The sequence below is a fragment of the Glycine soja genome, chromosome 16, assembly GCF_004193775.1.
Source record: "Glycine soja cultivar W05 chromosome 16, ASM419377v2, whole genome shotgun sequence".
Taxonomy (NCBI): Eukaryota; Viridiplantae; Streptophyta; class Magnoliopsida; order Fabales; family Fabaceae; genus Glycine; species Glycine soja.
This window is the reverse complement of record NC_041017.1, coordinates 16747509-16770955: the sequence shown is the minus strand read 5'-3', so window position 1 is coordinate 16770955 and position 23447 is coordinate 16747509. Positions and strand designations below refer to the sequence as shown.

The 23447-nt window shown below is 35.7% G+C and overlaps 1 protein-coding gene across 1 annotated transcript; it reads left to right on the top strand.

Annotated features, from left to right (window-relative positions):
• The first annotated feature begins 7530 nt into the window (after positions 1-7530).
• On the top strand, positions 7531-20771 carry LOC114390572 (bZIP transcription factor 16-like). Its single transcript, XM_028351346.1, has 13 exons — positions 7531-7937; positions 8495-8602; positions 8687-8743; positions 8831-8905; positions 9444-9533; positions 9639-9698; positions 9844-10022; positions 10881-10935; positions 18410-18452; positions 19362-19651; positions 19748-19825; positions 19914-20039; positions 20267-20771. The coding sequence occupies exons 2-13, from the start codon at positions 8537-8539 to the stop codon at positions 20396-20398; spliced, it is 1251 nt and encodes a 416-aa protein (XP_028207147.1). The 5' UTR covers positions 7531-7937; positions 8495-8536; the 3' UTR covers positions 20399-20771.
• The last annotated feature ends 2676 nt before the right edge of the window (positions 20772-23447 follow it).

The window sequence follows — 23447 nt, the reverse complement described above, 5'->3', positions numbered from 1 at the left end:
TGGTTTCTAGAGGTATCATCCCCTTCGATTAACATATTGCGGTAGTAGGGACTACCAGCAACAATATGTTATCAAAGAGAAAAACTCTAGATGATGGTTCACTGTTATCAAGCAAGTCGGAAACCCAGCATGACCACAGATTCACCTCCACTCCTTATGTTTCCACGGACCCGGGTATAGGGCCCCTTTTCAATTCACCGTGTGTGCAAAAATGTGTCGGTGTTGTGTGCATCAAATGAATACATATTTATCTCATGCATACATTAAAACACAATTAAAGCATCAAAGAATTATATACAAGAACGTAAGGGAAATAAAAGGAAACTGACAAAAAAGGAAGTCATGATATTGCACGAGATTAGAAGGCCTAACTCTCTAAAAATAGTCCCCAGTGGAGTCATCAATTGTCGCAACCTACCCTTCGGCAGGAGGGCGACACGAGACTCACGGGTGCGTCTTCCAAGGGAGGAAAATGTGCGGAGTCGCCACCAACGTTTATTTGAGGAAAACATCGGAAAAATCGGAAAGGTGTGGTCTACAAACTTTAATTGTGAAAGGTTCGGGAGTTGTTTTTACTCACGGGAAAGGTATTAGCACCCCACGCGTCTGTCACAAGGGACGACAGCTTTTAACCAAGTGTGCAATATCATGTCTTCGATTTGTTTTATTTTCCCCTTTTTATGTTTTTATGTCTTTTTATGCCTTTTTATATTTTTTTATCTTTTTGGGGTTGACAAGGGTGTTTCCCTTGCTCCTACGTACCCTCAATTGCGATGAGGAAATCAGACCTATGTAGTTCTTTGAGAATTGAACGTTGGTTAAGTTGTTTTTATCTTTTTTGCAAGATATATTTTGACCGAACAAAAGTCGTTTAAGGCATTGGACCACTAAACGATCTTTTGATTTTTGGAAAGGAGAGAAACGTTAAGGCATTGGACCATTAACGATCTCTTGGGGTGGTTGACAAAAGCGGTAAAGTTACATGCTATTTTTATGCTTTTGAACGGTCCATGTTAACCGATAAAAGCAAAGAGGATCGTTTAAGGTGTTGGACCTTAAAACGGTTTTTTAGTGATTTTTGCGGACAAAGCTTGATTTGTGAGTTGATTTTAGCTTTAGTTTCACTTTGGTTATTAGTCAATTCATTCAAGGAAACTTCCAAAGGAAAACGTCCGATTGATTTTTTTTATCATTTTATTCAAAGATATTTTGATTATTTTATTATTATTTTGCCTTTTTTTGGTTTAACCGTGGTTATAGTGTGAACGATCGGTTAGATTTTATTTTAATGGTGATTAAACGAAATTACCACACAAATGATCGATTGAAATTCATTTTATCATTTATTTAGTGAGAAAACGGCTCAAATAAATGGTTAAAGCACGTTAAAAGGGGGTACAAAAAACAAACGAAATGAAAAAATAAAAGTACGCGAAACAAGTAGGGACCACTAAGGGTGCAGAGAATGAATTGAAAGATTCGATTTCGGAAACTTACCGATTGAAGACCAAAGAATGGTGAAGAACGAACGAAGAACGATGAAGAACGGTGAAGAATCTCCACGAAATCTCTTACGGAAACGTCTTGAAAGCGTTACGGAAGCGCCTCGGCTTGGATTTTTTCCATGGAAACTATTTTTCTCACTAATTTCGAGAGAATTCTCAATACCAGAAGGGCTGAACATTTTTGCTCTGCCCCCTCTCCCCTATTTATAAGAGAAAAAAGGGAGGTGGTTGCCACCCAGCTCGCCCAGGCGAGCTCAGCTTGCCCAAGCGAGCAGGGTTGCTTCCACCAGAAGGCACCGCCTTCTTTTGGAACCCTCAGGTAGGCCCAAGTGGGCCTAGTTGCTATTTGCACCCCCTTTTTCACTAAACACACCCCTTTTTGTGTTTTTTATTGATTCATTTTCGAAACATTACAGAACTTTACGGATTACATAACGACACCCATTTTCTTTTTGGAATGTTGTGAAAACTTACGGATTACGCAAAGATGCTTGTTTTTCCTTCCAGAATGTTGCAAAACTTTACGGATTGTGCAACAATGCTCTTTTTGACTTCCAGAATGTTGCGAAACTTTACGGATTGTGCAAAAATGCTTATTTTGACTTCCAAAATTCTGCGAGACTTTACGGATTACACAACGATGGGTGTTAAACATTTTGAGGCGGTCAAGAGAAGGTCGCATGCCAACAAATAATGGTCCCCGAACAAAATTAGGGTATGACAATAGCAGAAAATTGCTTTTCGGATAAAGAATGTTAGCATCGCACATCAGTGATCTTGATTGCCCTTTGAAGAAGCATGTCCATGTAAATTGTCATGCCTTTTGCCCCACTTTAGACTCAACACACCTACTGCTCTGATTGATAACCTCAAGACATCATTTACCCTCATTTTGACCCTATTTTTTGCCTGAGATGCTCTTTCGAGTTTTCAACTTAGGGGGTCACTCTAATTTTTTCTTAGATTGCCCTTTTGTATTTTCAACCTAGTGAGCTTTCTTTCTTTATTTCTTTTTTAAGCATAGTATTTCTTCACTACGCCAAAGTTCACAGTGCATGGTATGTCCTTGACATCCATGTTTATGAGGATCAAAGTTCCTCCAAAGAATGACAAAAGAACATTGAGAAGACTAGTGATGAGCTTTTTCCTAAACAAGGATGTGTTGTATAAGAAAAATCATGATATGGCATTGCTCAAATGCGTAGATGTCATTGAAGCGCAAAAGATCATTAAAGAAGTTCATGAAGGGTCCTTTATCACTCATACCAATGGGTATACCATGGCAAGAAAGATCTTGAGGGCTGGACATTACTTGTTAACCATGGAGGCAGACTATTATAATTATGTGAGGAAATGTCACAAGTGTCAAACATATACTGATAGCATTAATGCTCCACTAATGTCGTTGAATGTACTATAATCTCCTTGGCCTTTTTCTGTGTGGCAAATGGATGCATTGGGCCCATGGAACCCAAAGCATCAAATGGACATCGCTTCATTCTAGTAGGAATTGATTATTTCACTAAATGGGTCGAAGCTGCTTCATATGCTAGTGTAACTCGAAATATGATAGTGAAATTCATCAAGATAGAATTGATTTGTCGCTATGGCATACCAAGCAAACTCATCACCGACAATCCAATTAATTTGAACAATAAGATGATGATAAAGTTGTGTGATGACTTCAAAGGGCAATCAAGATCACTGATGTGCGACATTGTTTATTTGAAAAACGTCATTTTTGCTATCATTTGGTTTCAAGTTCATTGTACATACCTTTCTCTTTGTTATGTAATGATAGCCTCTGTAAATACATTCTCTCTTTTTGGAATAAAATTTCCTTTTTTTCTTTCTTTGTTTGTTCATCGTGCCTTTAATAATGATATACTGAAAGGAAATAGTACTTTAAATCTCAAAGCATTATATTTACTTTAATAAGTTTTTGAAAGCTACAATGGGTTTGATGAATTTGACAACGTGATTAGCAGAATAACCTCACTACCAGCTAACAAACTTTAGCAGTAGCTTGAGAACAACACAAGGAAGTACTCCAATGTTGTTTGACCAAAGGAGAGACAAGTCACATTTCCTCCATCATCTATGAATCGTAGGGCGCATGATTCATGATATCTTTGCATCCTATCTCATTTGCATTGCATTGCATTTCTTGTGCTTCATTCCCATTTGAACTTCTTAGTCCATGAAGCCTTTATTTTTTTCTTAGACCTTCAAGGGTGTAGCATAGGTTCCTTTAGTTACAGAGTTACCTAGCCCCTTGCCCTTTCTCTTCAAGTCAATACTTACCTGGCACAAATTACAATGTTTTCTTGAAGCTCGGTACTGCTTAGCACAACTTACGATCACTTCAGTTTCCATGATCGAGCGGTCTAACATCAACATTCCATCTTCAAAGCCCAGAACCGACCCGACAACAAAAACTAAGCCCCGAACTAACCTGGCACCAACAGTCAAATTTTGGAACAATCCCAGCACCGACAATCAAAGCTTGGAACCGACTCGGCACCAATAGTTGGTGTCTCATGATATCTTTGCATCATATCTCATTTGCATTGCATTACACTTCTTGTGCTTCATTCCCATTTAAACTTCTTAGTCCGTGAAGCCTCTATTTTTTTCTTAGACCTTCAAAGGTGTAGCATATGTTCCTTTAGTTACAAAGTTACCTAGCCCCTTTCCATTCTCTTCAAGCTAGTACTTACCTGGCATAAGTTACAATGTTTTTTTGAAGCCCAGTACCACTTGGCATAACTTACAATCATTTCAGTTTCAATGAACAAGTGGTCTAACATCAAAATTTCATCTTCAAAGCCCAGAATCGACCTGGCACCAACAGCCAAGCTCGAAATTGACCTGGCACCAACAATTAAAGCTCAAAACCAACCCAGAACCAGTAGTCAAAGCCTAGAACCAACCTGGCACCAACAATCAAAGCCTGAAACCAACCCGACACCAACAACTAAAGCCCAAAATTGACCCGATGATGCAATCCTACCCCGCAAGGGCATTGGATAGAAGATTCTAAGAAGATTGGGCCAGAGATGCAAGAGAAGGCCCTAGGGTTCTCATGAGTCTTAGGGTAGATTTTGTGCCCATGGGCTAAGTATGAGCCCGCTTATCTTTGTACATATTAGATTAAGGTTTCATTATTTTTTTGGCCTTGTATTTAGGGCTCCACAATATAGGTAAGGTACTCTAGAAATGTAGGATTTTTCAACCCTTGTATTTTAGGGCACCTAGACTAGTTTTTGTATTAGGGATAGTTTTGTAATTTCACATCCATTAAGTGAATATTTGATGTGTGTTGGAAAATAAATTTAATTGAATTGGGAGAAGCCCAATCCAATTAAATTTTAGAGGGGGAGGTGAGTATTTGCTTGCTACACCACATTGCCACATCATATAGTCACACTTTGTGCATGTCCTTCATGTTTTACATGCCTCATGACACCTAAGCACACTTAGTGGAGAATCTTGGAATTGATCTTGGATTAGTGGGCTGAACCATAGCTAAATTTTACTAATCATAATTAGTGAAATTTTGGCTTCACAAAAATTCAAGTAAAATTTGAATAGAAATTCAAATTTCCCTCCAATTTTGTGTGACACTTAGGCTATAAATAGATGCCATATGTGTGCATTTTTTCAACTTTGATCATTTTCCATGGCCTCCTATGGTGGTGAGCTTCTTCTAGACTCATCTTCTCCTTGAAGTGGCATCTCCTCTCTCTCTTCCTTTTCTATTTCGCTGTCATTCATCTTCCAAGAAACAAAGGAATCCATTGATGAAGAAGATCCTAGGCTTACAAGCTCCAATGGAGCTTACATCACCCGACACCAACAGTCAAGCCCAAAATTGATTCAACACCAACAGTCGAGTCCGGCACCAACAAGCAAGGCTGAAGTCGACTTGACACCATCATTCAATCTCGAAAATGGCCCAACAACAACATTCAATCTCAAAATCAACCTGACACTTGCTAGAAGCCCAAAATCTACCTGGAAAATGTATTCAACACCTGAACTCAAGCCTATCATTTGCTCGACAACTTCAAAGAGTTTCTACTTGATCATCACCACATATTGGGTTCCTGAATAAAATTGATTCAGTTCTTTACTTGTCTCTTACCATAATAATCATCATTATTATATTATTTGATAAGACACCAGTAAAGAGGGACAACTGTGAATAACCAATTTTATCCAGAAAAATATTTTAATCTTTTTAAAATATTAAATAAATATAAAAGAGATAAGTTAGTTGTGTAATTGATAGATAGTGAATAGTGAAGAGAAATAGGTGGATGAGTGGGATTAAGTGGTTACATCAAAAACCTAGAAGAGATCTATAAACACCACACTTACATAACGAAAAAAAGAAGAAGAAAAGACTGACGAGTGGAGCAAAAATTTCTTTTTGTGCAGCTACACATTTGCAAAATTCCATAAGCTTTAGACAAGTGAAAAGTCATCTTCAGAGATTTTGCATCATTTCATTTATTTTATCCTTTTTTCTTTTGTAATACATAGAAATAGAAATGTGTATGACATTTGCTCATGAATGTAAGATACCCAATTCTCTCACTCTCTCTTTGTGTTTTCCTTATTTTTATCAAGTTTGTGTTTCTACAACCGATGTTTTGTGTCCAACATTCATTTTTTTTCTAATTCATTTTTTCTTATATGTAACATGATGTGGGTCAGTGGGTGTAATGTGACACTATTTGTTTGTGTACTTAGGAGTAGCAAATAGGATATTAGGAAAACTAGTTTTGGTTTTAAGTTTTTTTTCTCTTGTATTCTTTTTTTAATATTTGTTTCATTTTGTGTTTTGATATGTTCATGACATGTTGCTTATTCAGGACCTCAATGTTTAGGAGTTCTACTTTGATTTCTAGCTTGTTTATTTATGAAGTAATAATAAAAATATCAAAATCATACATTGTTTTATTTAGATTTGTGTGTGTAGTATTGTACATAAGGTTACGATCTAGGATGCAACCATTATGTTTTGTTAGTTCATTGCAAAATAAAAAGAGATTCTGATTTTCTGCCTTTTGATTCACTCATATTGTTTAAATATTTGCAATATCAAATAAAAAATAATCTCTTTTTACTTCATGCAATAGTTTGATAATATTAATTGATAGTAATTCTACCCTTAAATTATAATATTTTTAAATTAAAAGAGTTTACATAATAGTCATTTGCTATCATAAACTCTTGGACTAGCCTAAATTTAAAAAATAAAAAATTGTAATAACAATATTTTATGAAAATAAACAACAATTTATGACATTAATTGAATATGGATTCTATCTTTAGCGTTGTGAATTTTGAGGATTTGATGACTAGCCATTTGCTAGCTTAAATCCTTGTGCTAAGTTTTAATAGAGTATAAAAAATGGAGTTTTTTTTATAATAAGATTCAAGAATATGTTTTTTGAGCTAAAGTAAATATTTATAAAATTAATGATGTTGCGTAATTAATTAGAGGTAATGTTTTCTACAAGACATTGTAGAGTGGTCCCGGTTGCCATAGATGGCAAAATCCATTAGGGACGTTTTTTCTAGAGTCGATCCTACAATAATTAATTGCACAAAATTATAAGTTTATAAATATTTATGTTACCTTTTTTTTTCTTTATTTCTTGTATATTTTGTGTCTTTGTTGTATGAGTTCTTTTATTTATATATTTTGATTATTTTTTTATTTTATAAATATTTACTTTAACTCATTCATCCTTAAGATTTTTAATTAAAATATGATATTAAGTTACTCATGATCCATTATTGTAAATCTCTCACCGTATACCCCTTCTGATTTTTTCAATAAATATCTTTGTTTTGAGTCCTATAATCCTACTACCATATGTACATACTAATTGTGTAATTATGAGAAGCTATACAAAAATTAAAATATGATTCACGAAAATACTATTTTTAAAATATTCATAACAGAGAAATTTAATTTTTAGTTTTTCCAACTTAAATGCCTGAAAAAAAAAAATCAGAGAATCCCTGCCAATCACCCCTTACATAAAAAACAAAATTTGGGAGCACAGCGGCAAGGGGAGTAAACGAGCTTTCCACTTTGATTCTTTCCGAAATCGAAGCTGTAACGAAATCTCTGCCACGGGACAGCGACACCGTACGACCTTCCCATTGTTTCCTCAACGTGAACAATACAACACCACACCACCACCCACTAACAATACCTAAAGCCTAACGAACCCTAATTCTTGATCATTGCTCAATTCTTTGTTCCCTTCCCATCTCGGAGACACGAATTCGCCTTCTTCCTCATTTCCCAAACAAATTTCCCCTCCGCACTCCCCCAATTTATTCTTTTTTTCGCATTTTATTTTACCCTTTTGAACCTGTGGCTTCTTTTCGACGCCCCCCATGTATCAGGTTTTGTTATGCTTCTTCTGCTTCAGTTTTGTCAATTACTAGTCGTTCTGAACTGTAATTTGTTGTTAATAACTCTATTTCTTTAGAATTTGAATTATTGCTAATGCTAGATTGATGGGTTCTATGAATTTCACTTTGTGTCCTTTATTTCTTCTGTGTTTTTCTTTTACATTTAAGTATGTGATTATTTTTGCCTAGTCAATTTAGGTTGAGACAAATGTGGTAGTGTTATATTGTTAGGATAGTGATGAACAGGACCTACCAGTACTATGCTGGTTTGGGGGAAATGTTGGAAAAAAAAAATAATAAATATTGAAATTTGGATTGTCTAGGGAAAAGGGAGTAACACATTAGATGATTTCTTGTCAATATAACCAATTTGTGAAGCATATAATACTAAAACTTTGTAGAATTGTTCGACATGGGAAGAGGTTCTCGAAGTGTTTTTGTCTCACTAGCATAACTTTTCAGTTTTGGAATTAGTTGTCGGTTTTGCAGGAGAGTGGTGCCTTTGTCCCTTTGGCTGCCTTGTGATGTAAGTTTTGTTCTTGGTGCAGAATGGATTAGTGTAAATTATTGGAAGGTACCTATATAAAAGCATGGGCAGTAGTGACATGGACAAAACCCCGAAAGAGGAGTCTAAGACACCTCCAGCTACGTCACAGGTCTATCTGGGTTTCTTTTGTTTTCTCTACATTGACTGTTTAGTACCTTACGTGATGCCAGAAATATTTTGTTGTCTTCTCCAGGAGCAGTCATCAACAACTGGCATGCCAACAACTAATCCTGACTGGTCTAACTTTCAGGTTTTTAATGAAAAAGTCTTAGTTGGCATATTGTGTTTTTATTGTTGTCAAGCTTGGATTTTGATCCTCAATTCCTTCATTTTACAGACGTATTCTCCTATACCTCCACATGGGTTCTTGGCATCAAGCCCCCAAGCCCACCCATATATGTGGGGCGTCCAGGTATTTGTCACATACATAATGATTAGTCAACTCAATCTCATTGGTACTATAATTTAGAAATTAGAATATGTATCCTCTGAGTTGTCTTAGAAATCTGATGGGATTTGGCTAAACTTCTTATGTTGTTATCATTATCGTTGCTTCTGCTATTGTCAATATTTTAACTGTTATACTTCAGCTGTAGCCCAATGGCAAAAAATATATTTGTTGCTTTTCCTTGACAGGATATAATCGTTGTTAAACTGAAATGGAAGTAACTAGCTCATTTTTGTGTTGAATATATTTGTTGTTACTAACACATAACACTTGGTTATCATAATGGCTGAATCTCTGATGAGTTTGATGGTGCCAATCCCTTGCATGGATCAGAAGAATGATATATAGTTAGTTTTATTACGTCAGGGAGCTATACACGACTATCCAAAATAGGAGTGGAATTGAATCTATTCTGCCACGTGAATATTTTATGTTGAATGCTTATCATTTTGAATTTTCACACATGTTTCCATTGGTTCATTGATGAAATATTTACTTGCAGCATATTATGCCTCCCTATGGCACTCCACCTCATCCCTATGTTGCAATGTATCCCCATGGTGGCATATATGCTCATCCATCCATTCCTCCGGTATTCTTTGTAGATAATGCTCTCTTATGGATATTATATTGTTATTAATCATCACAATTTAGAATTCATTTACTAATATTTGCATATTTTTATGAATTTATTTAGGGATCTTATCCTTTCAGTCCTTTTGCCATGGCTTCTCCAAATGGTATTGCAGATGCTTCAGTGAGTTCTTTAGCCTTCTGCTTTTTCCCCCATGCTCTGCGCTCTGTCACTTGGTTGCTCTTTTTTTTTTGTCACCCTGTATTTTCTCCTTCCTGTTTTGTAGTGTCTTTAACCAAGTAAAAGTAACCTACGATTTGACGTGCAGGGAAATGCCCCAGGTAGCATCGAAGTTGGTGGTAAACCTCCTGAAATGAAGGAAAAATTACCTATCAAAAGATCAAAAGGAAGTGTTAGTGGTGGTAATTTGAGCATGTGGATTACTGGGAAAAATAATGAACCTGGTAAAACACCAGGAGAATCTGCTAATGGGATTCATTCCAAAAGGTAAGATTGGAGTATTGATCAATGTAGTTGTTTCATTAAGGCCTCTGTTATTTGAATCAAAGTTATTTGATAACCTAGAAAGAATGGATATAACATGGGATATGGCAAATTTTAAAAAAATAAAATGCTTTCTCACTATACAATTATAATACAATTTATAAAGCTAATTCAAATTTATTTAATATAAGATACATATTAAATCAAGTGAGATAATGTTTAAAAAATGAGAATGAGTCATTGTGGACATAATAAAATGTTAGAATTTATTTTAATTATTGAAATATTTTTATCTTGTTTAAAAAATAAAAGTAAAAAATTATAAAATGCAACTAGTTGTTTTTGACATGAATAAGTGCCCAACACACATACAACTCTATCCAGCTAGTATTTGGAATTGCACGTACTTTCTTGGTTGTTATCCCTGCTCAATGTTCAGCCAAATAGTTTTATTTTTATTTTTATATGTAACCATGAATTAATATAAGTTGTGGAGTTGCTTTTGTGTCATTCTAGGAAATAAAAAATAAATCTAGGAATTTGGTTTGACTTACTATAGCTATGCTGGTATGTATGTGCTTAATGCTTGCAAGCTTTCTTATTGAACTTTCTTTTTTGTTTTAACTTTTTGAAGATTAGAGGAGAATTTGATATTTAACTTGCCTGTAAACCTCACTATATTCCTTTTTTTTTTAAAAAAAAAAATTCTATACTGGGGCTTTTATGTCTTGTCTACTGCAGGAAATATATTGGTTGGGTTGTCAGAGTATGGTTTATCACTTTATCTAAGTCCCTTGAGTGACTTTCCATTTGCAATTGCATACTGGCCATACTTATATTGATGAAAATTTGAATTTGCAGTGGTGAAAGTGCAAGTGACGGAACTAGTGAAGGAAGTGATGAGAACTCCCAGAATGTAAGTTCTCTGCCACTTGTCAATATTTATCTAACCAAGAAGTGACAAAATCCTTATATCCATGTTTGTTCTTGCTTGCTTATGTAGCAAAATGATGTCTGAATGAGTGGTCTACCTCTTCCTAGATTACCAATATATATTTCTCAATTTCTGCAATATTTTGCTATTCCAGCAGCTGAGCAGCATTAATTAGACATGATATAATTCTGAACAGTGACCATATTTTACCTAATATAAATTATAAATTGTGTCCTAGGGGCGTAAACTAACAACTTTTGAAAAGTTGTGTGTCTAAGAAAATACTAATTAAAAGCATTTCTATTGCAAGTTTACGAATGAGAAAATGAAGAGTTATGTGGTATAGTACAATTTTGTTACAAAATAGCCAAAGAACTGTAAGGATTTTCAGTTTGCTTAGGAGTTACAGGTTTATCACAGTTGATAAGTCGAATCTTAACATTAAACATCTTTTAGAACATGTAACATGCATTTATTTCCCCATTGTCAATAGCTTCTGATTGATCTTTCAAATAAAAATCAAGTGATTTATCTTTATTGTACTAGTTGTTACCATAACTGTTAGGGCTAGTAATTTCACTTAATTTGTTAAACTAACTTATCAATGTCTAAACAACAACAAAAGTCTTATCCCATTAGGCGAGGTCGGTTACATAGATCACATGATGCCATTTGGATCAATTAAATACCAAATCTTTAGATATATTATTTACCATCAGATCCCTCCTCAATGTCCTTCCAGGCCTTCCTCTCTCTTTTTTCACAGGATTAAAAACCATGCAATCTACAATCTTCACTGGTGCCTCCAATGGCCTTCTTTATACGTGTCAAAACCACCTTAGCCTGTTTTCTATCATCTTTTCCTCAACTGGTCCTAGACCAATATCTCCTCGTATACAATCGTTTCATATCCTGTTCTTTCTTGTGTGGCCACACATTTGTTTTAACTTTGTCATTGCTACTCCCAACTTTTTCTCTTGTCCCTTTGCTTAACATTCAATAGAGTATAGTCGGACAAATAGCTGTGCAGGGCATGTATTTTTCCCCTACATTTTCATTCAGATGCTTAATGCTCTGAATCTGTTATTTCCATACTAACTATACGGTATATAGTACCTCTGGTACTCTTTTTCATATTTATATATAATTAATTTTGCTGAGCAAAAAAAAAAAAAAAAAAAGCAGTACAATAGAACTTGCCTTTGAGCTTAATAGGTACTTTGTGATCACAAATGACCCCCAATTGCCTTTTTGCATTTTAGCCGTTTTGCTTGTATCTCGTGTGAAACATCCTCATTCATTTTCCCATAATTTTTCATTTATTGATCCCAAATATTTAAATTTAAATTTAAATTTAGAGACTTGTGGTATAACATCTTCTCCATCTTCCAATTTATATTCCTCTTGCTTCTTGCTAAAACTGCAATACATATATTTTGTCTTACTCCTACTTAAGTGAAAACTCTGTTTCCAAAGTTTGTGTCCAAATCTCATGTTATGTGATTCTTCAATAAAAAATATATCATCTGCAGAAAGCATGCAATTGCCTTCATAGATGATCATACTCGGATAACATGGGTTTACTTGATGAAAACAAAGTCTGAGGTTGAAAGCATATTCAAAACTTTTTTTCAAATGATACAAACACAATTTCAAGTGAAAATAAAAGTTTTTCGTAGTGACAATGGAAGGGAATATTTTAACAAGCACTTAAGCAAGTTCTTTCTTGAAAATGGCATAATTCATCAAAGCTCTTGTGTTGACACTCCACAACAAAATGGAGTGGCTGAACGGAAAAATAGACACCTTCTTGAAGTAGCTAGGGCATTATTGTTTCAAAATAAGGCACCAAAATATCTTTGGGGTGAAGCAATTCTCACTGGAACATATTTGAAAAATAAGAATGCCTAGCAAAATCTTGAATTTCAGAACTCCATTAGATGTTTTCACAAGTGCTTTTCCAAATAACAGGCTCTCGTGTACTCTACCTCTTAAAATATTTGGGTGCACTGTTTTTGTACATATTCATGAACCAAACCAAGGAAAACTTGAGCCTAGAGCAAAAAAATGTGTTTTTGTTGGCTATGCTCCCAACCAAAAGGGATACAAATGTTTTGATCCCACTTCCAAGAAAACCTTTGTTACTATTGATGTTACCTTTTTTGAAAAAACTCCTTTTTTTCATCTTTGGGGGGGGGGGGGGGAGAAGAGGAAGATGTTTTTCAAACACAAAATTTAGATTTCTCAGAAAGTTAGGATTTTTTGGAAAATTTAGAAGAGGCAGACATTGGAAAAGCAAAAAATTTGGGTGAATCAAACCAGTCAGGTCAAGACAGCCATGAAAATGATATTTCAGAAACTGTATTGTCAATTGAAAATGAGACAATTAGAGTTGGTAACAAAGGTATTCAACCCTTTGACCGTGTTTACTTAAAAAAAAAACCTCAAAGAATAGAACCAAATGATTCTTGAAACTGCCAGTCATCCGAGGATCCATTAGGTAAGAATTCTTCTAGTTTTGTTCAACCCATTCAAAATACTGTGGAATCTGAATCTGTTCTTACTGTTCCTGACCTTGTTGAACCTATTTTTGACAATTCTGACCTTCCTATTGTTGTTAGAAAAGGTGTAAGGTCCTGTACAAAACATCCTATTTCTAATTTTATATCTTATGAAAAATTGTCTCCTACCTTTAGAGCTTTTACTTGTGAACTGACAAAAATAGAAATACCAAGAGATATACAGGAAGCTCTAAGGGTTCCTAAGTGGAAGGAAGCTGTCTTGGAGGAGATGAGAGCTCTACAAAAAATCAGACTTGGAAAGTGGTGGACCTACCAAGAGGAAAAACAACCGTGGGATGCAAATGGGTGTTTACTATCAAATATAACACAGATGGGTCTGCTGAGAGGTACAAGGCCAGGCTAGTTTCCAAAGGCTTCACACAAACCTATGGTATTGATTACTCAGAAACTTTTGCTCCTGTTGCAAAACTTAACACCATTAGAGTCCTCTTATCATTGGCTGCAAATTTAGATTAGCCATTACAGCAACTTGACGTAAAGAATGCCTTTTTAAATGGGGACATAGAGGAGGAAGTCTACATGGACTCACATCCTGGTTTTGAATCTCAGTTAAATCAAAAGATTTGCAACCTTCAAAAGTCTCTCTATGGCTTGAAGCAGTCACCTAGAGCATGGTTTGAGAGATTTGCCCAGTTTATTAAGAAGTTGGGATATTCTCAGTGTCAGAGTGATCCAGTGTTATCAAATAGTGGCCATGGCGGTGCCATGGCGGAATAGCGTGGCGGAAATTTGAAAAAACACCACCAAATAGCGGTTGCGTGGCGGGTTGCGTATGGCAGCCGCCATAGCCATGGCGGAAAAGGCGGAATAGCGAGTTATTTTTGTGTTTTTTGTGCGGTAGGTGTTGGGCTGACACGACCCAAACATATCCGATATTGTATTGCAAAAGCGCAGTGGGGAGAACGCACAGCACAGAACACAGCAGCACGACCCCGCACGCATGACCCCGCACCCAGCAGCGACGACCAAGCACATGACGCATGGACGGTGGCAGCAACGGCGCTACAGTCTGCGACGGACGGCAACGTGGTTCTGTTTTTTTTTTTCTTTTTTTGTTGCTGGTGTTGTTTTTGTTCTGTTTTTTTTTTCTGTTTGACACCCCTTTTATTTTTGGTTCTGATTTTTTTTTCTTTCTGTTCACCCCTTTTTTTTTTGTTCAGCCCTTTTTTTATGATCTTTTTTTGTTTGACACCCCTTTTTCTGTTTTTTATGCTTTTATCCTTTTGTTATTTTGAACTCTTGAATGAGTTTATTTGGTGTTGGTACTTGGTTATTGTGTGAACTCATGAAACTTTTTTAGTTTATTTGAATGCAATCCATTGTGTTTTAAATTTTTTATTTATATTTATTTTTTATCTATTGGTTTGTTAATATATATATATATATATATTTGTCCGCCATGACGTCTGCTATTTTCCGCTACGCCATCCGCCATATTTTTATGGCGGATTTTTGCCTTTCCGCCATGAATCGCCATCCGCCAGCAACACTGGAGTGATCACACCATGTTTGTGAAACACTCTTCTGAAGGAAAGATGGCTGTATTAATTGTCTATGTGGATGATATTGTAATTACTGGGGATGATTATAGAGAAATAAATAATTTGAAGGCATCTCTTGCTATGTTGTTAATAGCGGGCGTCACGATGGCTATCGCGGCGGAGCGGCGCGGCGCCCATCCACGACAAAAACGGGCACAGCGACGCGGCCGCTATCGCGACGGAGCGGCGCGGGATCTGGACTGGAATTTTCGCGTGCTACAGTGATGCCATCTAAAGCCCGAAAATGCCCTCACTTAATGCGGGAAAGTGAGGGTATTTTTGGTTTTTTTCTTTTGTATTACCTGGCCAGCTCTCCTCCCTCCCGATCGCGTTGTGTTTGGCTCGAAAACCCTAGTCTCCATCGAAGCTGTGACCTGCGATTGCGACCTGCGACACCGACGACGAGTCCGCGTCCAGCGACCCCAACGACGACCCCGACGACCTCTTGCGACTTAGTCTGTGCTGCGCCGCGCCGCTGCCACCTTGCTTGAGGTGAGGAAGACGTGCGATGAGGAGTGTGGCTGTTTTTCTTTTGCTGTTTTTTTTGTGTGTGACACTGTGACTGTGATTTTTGGTGCGATGAGGAAGATGGGCGATTCTTATGTTGCTGTTTTTTTTTGGTGTGTGACTGTGAAAGAGAAATTGTATGCCAGCTTACAAAACAACTAGTTGATTTTTTTGGTGTGTGACTGTGAAAGAGAAATGTTGCTGTTTTTTTGTTTGGTTGCATGAAAGAGAAATTGTATGCCAATGTGCTAGTTGATTTTTTTTTTTTTTTTTTGAAAAATATTATATGAATTATGAATGAAAAATTGTATGCCAGCTTACAGAACAACTTACAGAAAAGAAATGTTATATGAATTATGAATTATAAAATGTAATTTTTTTTGAACGAATTTTTTTTTATTTGGTTGCATGAAAGAGAAAAACTTACAGAAAAGAAAAAATTGAATGAATTTTTTTTTTGGACTTTTTGTTATTTTTGAGTGCATGAAAGAGAATGTAATTTTTTATTTGGCTGCAGTGCTTTAGTCTCCTTACTGTGCTTTAGTCTCCTTGCATTTGTCTATTTGAATTTTAATGTCTACTTGTCTATTATTATAGTTACTTTAGGCTTTAGCTTAGAGGGATTAAGGCTTTAAGCCCTTTATTTGCTTGACTTTTTACTTTATGTTTTGTAAGTTTATTTTCAGTTATTTTTGTTTTTGAACTTATATATATACATATTATTAATTTTTTAACATATATAAAAAAAACATTAAAATAGCGGTCATCCCGCTATCCGCTATCCCAATTTTGGGGTCGGCCTCTCCGCTCCGCTACGGCGGTATTGACAACTATGATCTCTTGCGGGTGAATTTGAGATTAAAGACCTTGGATCCCTAAAATATTTTTTGGGAATGGAGGTTGCAAGATCAAAAAAGGGGATTGTGGTGTCTCAACAGAAGTATATTCTGGACCTACTCAAAGAAACTGGGATGATGGGTTGTAGGCCAGCAAATACTCCAATAGATCCCAACCAGAAACTTCAGAGTGAAGGCAAAGGAGACCTTGTAGACACAACCCGATATCAGAGATTAGTGGGGAGGTTAATTTATCTATCCCATACCCGTCCAGATATAACCTTTGCAGTCAGTTTAGTGAGTGAATTCATGCAATCACCGCATGAAGAACATTTGGAGGCTGTCCACCGAATTTTAAGTTACCTTAAAAGTACTCCAGGCAGAGGATTGTTTTTCAAAAAAACTGGACAGCAAGCTATTGAAGTATTCACAGATGCAGACTGGGCAGGATCTATTACTGATCGGAAATCAACATCCGGTTACTGCACATTTGTTTGGGGAAACTTGGTTACTTGGAGGAGCAAAAGACAAGATGTTGTGGCTAGGAGCAGTGCCGAGGCTGACTATAGGACAATGGCCCAAGGTGTTTGTGAGATTTTATGGCTTAAAAGGATTCTAGAAGAATTGCAACTTCCTATGACTCTTCCAATGAAATTGTATTGTGATAACAAGGCTGCAATCAATATCTCCTAGAACCCTGTTCAACATGACCGAACCAAGCATGTTGAAATTGATAGACATTTCATAAAGGGAGAAGGTGGACGCCGGCCTAATTTGCATGCCCTTTGTTCCTTCTTCACAGCAAGTTGCTGACATTCTTACAAAAGAATTGTTTAGGCCCAACTTTGAGTTTCTTGTAAGCAAGTTGGACATGTTGGACATCTATGCACCAACTTGAGGGAGGGTGTTGACAGCTGTATGTCTATATTAAGAATTAATTAGACAGCTGGATGTTTATTGTTGGAATTAATTTTCTAGAAGATTAAATAATTAGGATCAAGATCAGATTATTGATTTGATTATTATTTTGGGTCAGAATCAAATCTCTCTGATTTGATCTGATCCATTTTTATTTACTTTCTTTTCTGCATTTATTATGTAATTGGCAGTCTTGCCTATATATGTAAATATTTTATTCCTGAATAAAATACCAGAATTATTCTTCCTCTCCTATTATTTTTTTCCCCAGCAGTCCCTAAAATCACACTTGGTCTCTGACCAGAACTTCCCCTTCATCCCATAGGTCTCATCTGATCCAAATATCTTGTTTTCCTTTGTCAAGCTTATATATCCTCTGTTCTTCATTGTCTTGAAATCTTTGTAATTTGTAAGACTTTTCAAAAGCTTTAAATTGTGCTTCACTCACAACTTTTCTTGTCTCATTTCTAGCATTCTGATACCTTAACCAATTTCGAACATTATTGCCCCAATGTAAGGCTTTAAAACACTCTTTTGTTTTTACCATGTTTTGAACACTTTCATTCCACCACCAAGATTTTATTTTATCGCATTTCCCAAAACCTCATGATTCCCCCAAGACTAAACATGGCATCCATAAAATAAAAATCTCAAATAAGCTTGAAACTTGAAAACAATTATTTTGTTGTGCGGTGGATTAGCTTCATATACTACTGGGGTTTTCAAATTGATTGCAATTACCATTGAACTGACCAATAGGATATACAAATTGATATATGGTCCAAAGCTTTAAATTTTATTATTATTTAAATGCACATCAGACTTATTTATGGCAAATCTTTAATCCTAAAGCTGTTGAGGTTTATACCCATACACAGTGTAACATGTTCATGTTTGAAACAATGAGGATCTGCCTTCTATGTAATCTTAAGAATGTTTTGATTGATCTTTAGAAATGTCATCTATTGTAGATTGTAGATGCTGCCTTTTCTTTTTTCTTTTTCTTTTTTTTTTCGTGTTTTGTACTTCCACTGCCTTGTACCCTTGCTACTTATTTCAATGGGTTTTGTAGGACTCTCAATTGAAATCCGGGGAGAAGCAGGACTCTTTTGAAGGTCTGACATGGTTATGTTTGGATTTTTTTTTTTCTATTTGTATTGCTTTGTGTATATCAATCAATGTTGTTAATAGCGGATGGCGGTTCATGGCGGAAAGTCAAAAATCCGCCATAAAAATATCGCGGATGGCAGAGCGGAAAATGGCGGATGTCATGGCAGACAAAATATATATATATATATATATATTAACAAAACAATGGATTGCATTCAAATAAACTAAAAAAGTTTCATGAGTTCACACGATAACCAAGTACCAACACCAAATAAACTCATTCAAGAGTTCAAAATAACAAAAGAGGATAAAAGCATAATGCAAAGTGAAAAATGATAAAAATGGGTGTGTCAAAAATAAAATATGGGTGTCAAACAAAAAAAAACAGCTCCAAATATAAAAAATGGGAGTCAAACAGAATAAAAAAAACAGCACCTGAAGTCGTCGCCGTCGCTGTCCATCAGTACTGTGCGTCGTCCTCGTGTGCGACGCTGCTGTTTGGCGTCGTCGTGCTGCTGTTCGCGTGCAGGTGTCGTGTGTGTCGCCTTCGCCGTCGCTGCCGTTCGTCGTCGTGCTGCTGGTCGCGCTGGAGACTGCTCTGTTCGTGCTCTGTTCTGTTCGTGCTTGCTGTTGTGTGCTGTACTTTTGCAAGAGAAACTCGGGTAGGGTTGGGTCGGGTCAGCCAGACACCTGTCGCGCAAAATTTCAAAAAAAAAAAAAGTGCTATTCCGCCATTACCGTAATTCCGCAATGACCGTCATGGTGCTGCCATACGCAACCCGCAACGCCACAGCTATTTGGTGGCATTTTTCCGAAAATCCGCGATGCCATACCGCCATAACTGCTTCTTAATAACACTGATATCAACGAAGTATCCATGTTTCAGCTGAAATAAATGTTTTGCTGTATTACAGATGAACCATCTCAAAATGGCAGTCCAGTACATGCTCCTCAAAATGGGGTACATAATAGATCTCAGACAGTTGTTAATCAAACTATGCCTATCTTACCTATATCTTCCACAAGTGCTAGTGGAGCAGTTCCTGGTCCCACAACTAATTTAAATATAGGAATGGATTATTGGGGCACACCAACTTCATCCACCATTCCTGCACTGCATGGAAAGGTTCCTTCTGCTGCAGTTGCTGGAGGGATGATTGCTGCTGGATCACGAGATGGCGTTCAGCCACAAGTTTGGCTGCAGGTTAACTTTGTCAACTGGCCATTTTCTCATTGCATTATTTGTTATTACTGCACTAAACTCTTATTTTAATCTTCATCCTTTCTGGTTAACTTTTAGGACGAAAGAGAGCTTAAAAGACAAAGACGGAAACAGTCTAATCGGGAGTCTGCACGCAGATCCAGGTTACGGAAGCAGGTGACAGAGAGTATAACCTTTTTCATACTTCTGGTTGCAGGTCATAATTGTCATATTTCAAATCCCTTTTTTTGCGCTTTGTACTCAGGCCGAATGTGATGAACTAGCTCAGCGTGCTGAAGCTTTGAAAGAAGAAAATGCCAGTCTCCGATCAGAAGTGAGCCGGATCAGGAGTGAGTATGAGCAGCTACGTTCTGAGAATGCTGCCCTCAAGGTGATTTTGAAATGTTGATATGTTTTGATTTTTGTCTTTTTTGCTAATTGGCAAGCACTGTTGCCCATACCAAGTTATACCTACTATCAATAACACTCATATTTGAACCCTGGTTTGGAGAGAAGGAAAAGGCCTAAATGGACTAATATGACCATTCTAGTTTTCAAATTCCGCTCCTACTACCATAAAAGGTTCATTCAAAGACTGAGCCAGCTATCTGATTACAGGATAGACTTGGGGAGATACCTGGTGTCACGACACCTGGGAAGGAGGATCTTAGGTCTGGCCAGAATGATCAGCATGTGAGTAATGACACTCAACAAAGTGGTCAGACAGATGTTGTGCATGGTGTTCATTAGGATCTTGCTTCCTGCTGCATGTTGCTTTTTAGGAAGATAACCTAACCATGTAGCAACAGCAAGTTCTAGTTTTTGGATAGCTTTGGTTCAAATTGTATTAAAGGTGATCATATGTAGTATTAGGATCTATTTATGTCATATGATCCCTCATTCCTAATTTGTCATGTTTATGATGGCAAAAAACTTGTATTGTAGGTAGGGTGTGAATACTTACTTGGTCATACCTTCTCTGCTACTTCGTAAGTTAGTGTTAGCAGCAAGAAGTATGATTACCGAAATTAGTTATTGTCCATTATATGGATTGCCGTGCTTCTGCGCAAATAATTTAATCAGGAAGATATATTAAGGAAATGAAAATCAAGTTCAGCCACGAGAAAGTTATGTAGGTTTGAGTATAACAAGACACCATCATGGATTTTATACGAATTGTGTATTGAATTATGAATTATAAATGCATAATCACCTATTTATGTTTTAAATTTGTGTGAATTTGATCATTCTGTTAATTTAAAATTAATTTCTATATTTTTAACATAATGGAAATTTTTAGCCATCACAGAACAATACTACCGACTTGGATGTGTTTTTGCATGCATAATTAACACTGTTAGTATTTAACCACTACAACAAATATTTAAAAATTATAAAAATTGAAACCCTTTTACCAAAGAACTAAATTTTCATATTCGATCTTAAAATGGATTGAGGCTTCTTTAGAACGATACATTTCAATCAAAACATCCTAAGTTTTGCAGCAAAAGAACACCTAGATCATAAGAATTGAGTGGGTCATGTTACACTCGTGCGAAGAAAACAAATTTGAAACTTGACTAAACACATTTTCTTTTGGTCTTGATCGAAATGAAACAATTTTTGGATTTGTTACTTGCATTGCATGGAAGATGCAATCTAAATCCCTTAATCAATTGTAGAAAATGTGAAATTAAAACAAAGATCATAAAAGTCACGACATGAAAATATTTTATTCATGCACATGCGTCACACTAAATCATTTGATATTTTTTATTATATTAATCAAAATACATAGGTAACAAAATCTTTAATTACATTTTAAGATTCATGAAATTATATAAAAGTGTGTTTGGATGATGGAATTTTAAATTCTGAGGAATTTTAAATTCTTAAAATTTCAAATACCTAAATTGAAATTATTTTATTTTTAAAATTTTGTGTTTGGATAAAAAAAAATTAAAATTGTGAGAGTGAAAGAAAATGAGTTGCAAGTTCGATAATAAGAGTTCGAGAACTTTTAGATGAAAAAGAGGATAAAGATTATAAAGGAATATACAAACTTTTTGGAAAGTTCTTACGTAAGAAGAGAATTTTAATTTCTCACATTTTAGAAGAAAATTAAAAATTCACATTTTTAGTTGTTTAAAATTCTGTTTTAAAATTTCAAAAATTTAAATTTTTCATAAAAAAACATCTAAACAATAAATTTTAGATTAAAGAAATTTAAATTCTTTGATAAATTATTTTTTCCAATTAAAATTTTCTATCCAAACGCACTCTAAAAGAATTTGAGTACTAAAAATTATAAGTTCTTAAATGTGATTTTTAATTTTTAATTTCTAAATATTGTTGTGGTTATTAAAAACCTTCATTATGTTAATTACGTATACAAAACACATCTAGGCTAGTAAATATTATTTTTAACCATTATTATGTTAAAACTATTAACATTAGTATTTCTAAATTCACATGACCAAATTAACCTAAATTTAAAACATAAAAGACTATATTAAAATTTTTGAAAGATAAGGGACGAGACTAGATGATGCAATCTTACCCCCCAAGGACATTAGATAGAAGATTCTAAGAAGATTGAGCTAGAGATGTAGAGAAGACCATAAGGTTCTCATGAGCTTTAGGTAAATTTTGGGTCCATAGGCTAAGTATGAGCTCATTTATCTTTATACATATTAAATTATGGTTTCATTATTTTGGGTCTTGTATTTAGGGTTTCACAGTGTAGGGAGGGTACCCTAGTAATGTAGGATTTTTCAGCCCTTGTATTTTAGGGTACCTAGACTAGCTTTTGTATTAGGGGTAGTTTTGTAATTTCACATGCATTAAGTGCACTATTTGATGTGTGTGTTGGGAAAAAAATTTAATTGAATTGGGAGAAGCCTAATCCAATTAAATTTTGGACCAGCCTAAGGGGGGGGGTGAACATTTGCTTGTTACATCCCATTGTCACATCATATAGTCACACTTTATGCATGTCCTTCATGCTTTACATGTCTCATGACACCTAAACATATTTAGTGGAGAATCTTGGACTTGATCTTGGTTTAGCGGGCCGAACCATAGCTGAAATTCACTAATCATAATTAGTGAAATCTTGACTCCAAATTTGGCTCCACAAATTCAAATTCAAATTCAAGTGATATTTGAATAGAAATTCAAATTTCCCTCCAAATTTATGTGACACTTAGGCTGTAAATTGAGGTTTTGTGTGTGCATTTTTTGAACTTTGATCATTTGAGAAATTAGACTTCAAAGTTCAGACCTCATTTGAGGCATAAATTTCATGTTCTTTCTCTCTCTCTCTCTCTCTCCAGTCATCTTCTCCTACCTTCAAGCTCTTATCCATGACTTCCTATGGTGGTGAGCTTCTTCTTGACTCATCTTCTCCTTGAAGTGGCGTCTCCTCTCAACTCTTTGTCTTCTCCATTTTGCTGCCATTAAAATTCAAGAAGCAAACGACTCCATTGATGAAGAAGATACAAGGCCTACAAGCTCCAATAGAGCTACATCACAAGGTAATAGAATAGACAAAAAACAACATAATTATAAGAGACTCAATAATAGATAATAGAAACTCAATAATAGATAGTAGAAACTCGATAATAGATAAAAAAAAAACTTAATAACAGGTAGAAGAAACAAAGAATCTTCTTAACCGCAAAAAAGAAGAATAGAATAGCGAAGATGACATGTAATTTTCAAATGGTCATAACTTTCGCTACGGCTGTCCGTTTGAGACCTATATATCAAAACACTCAGAATTGATAGGAGAATCCCT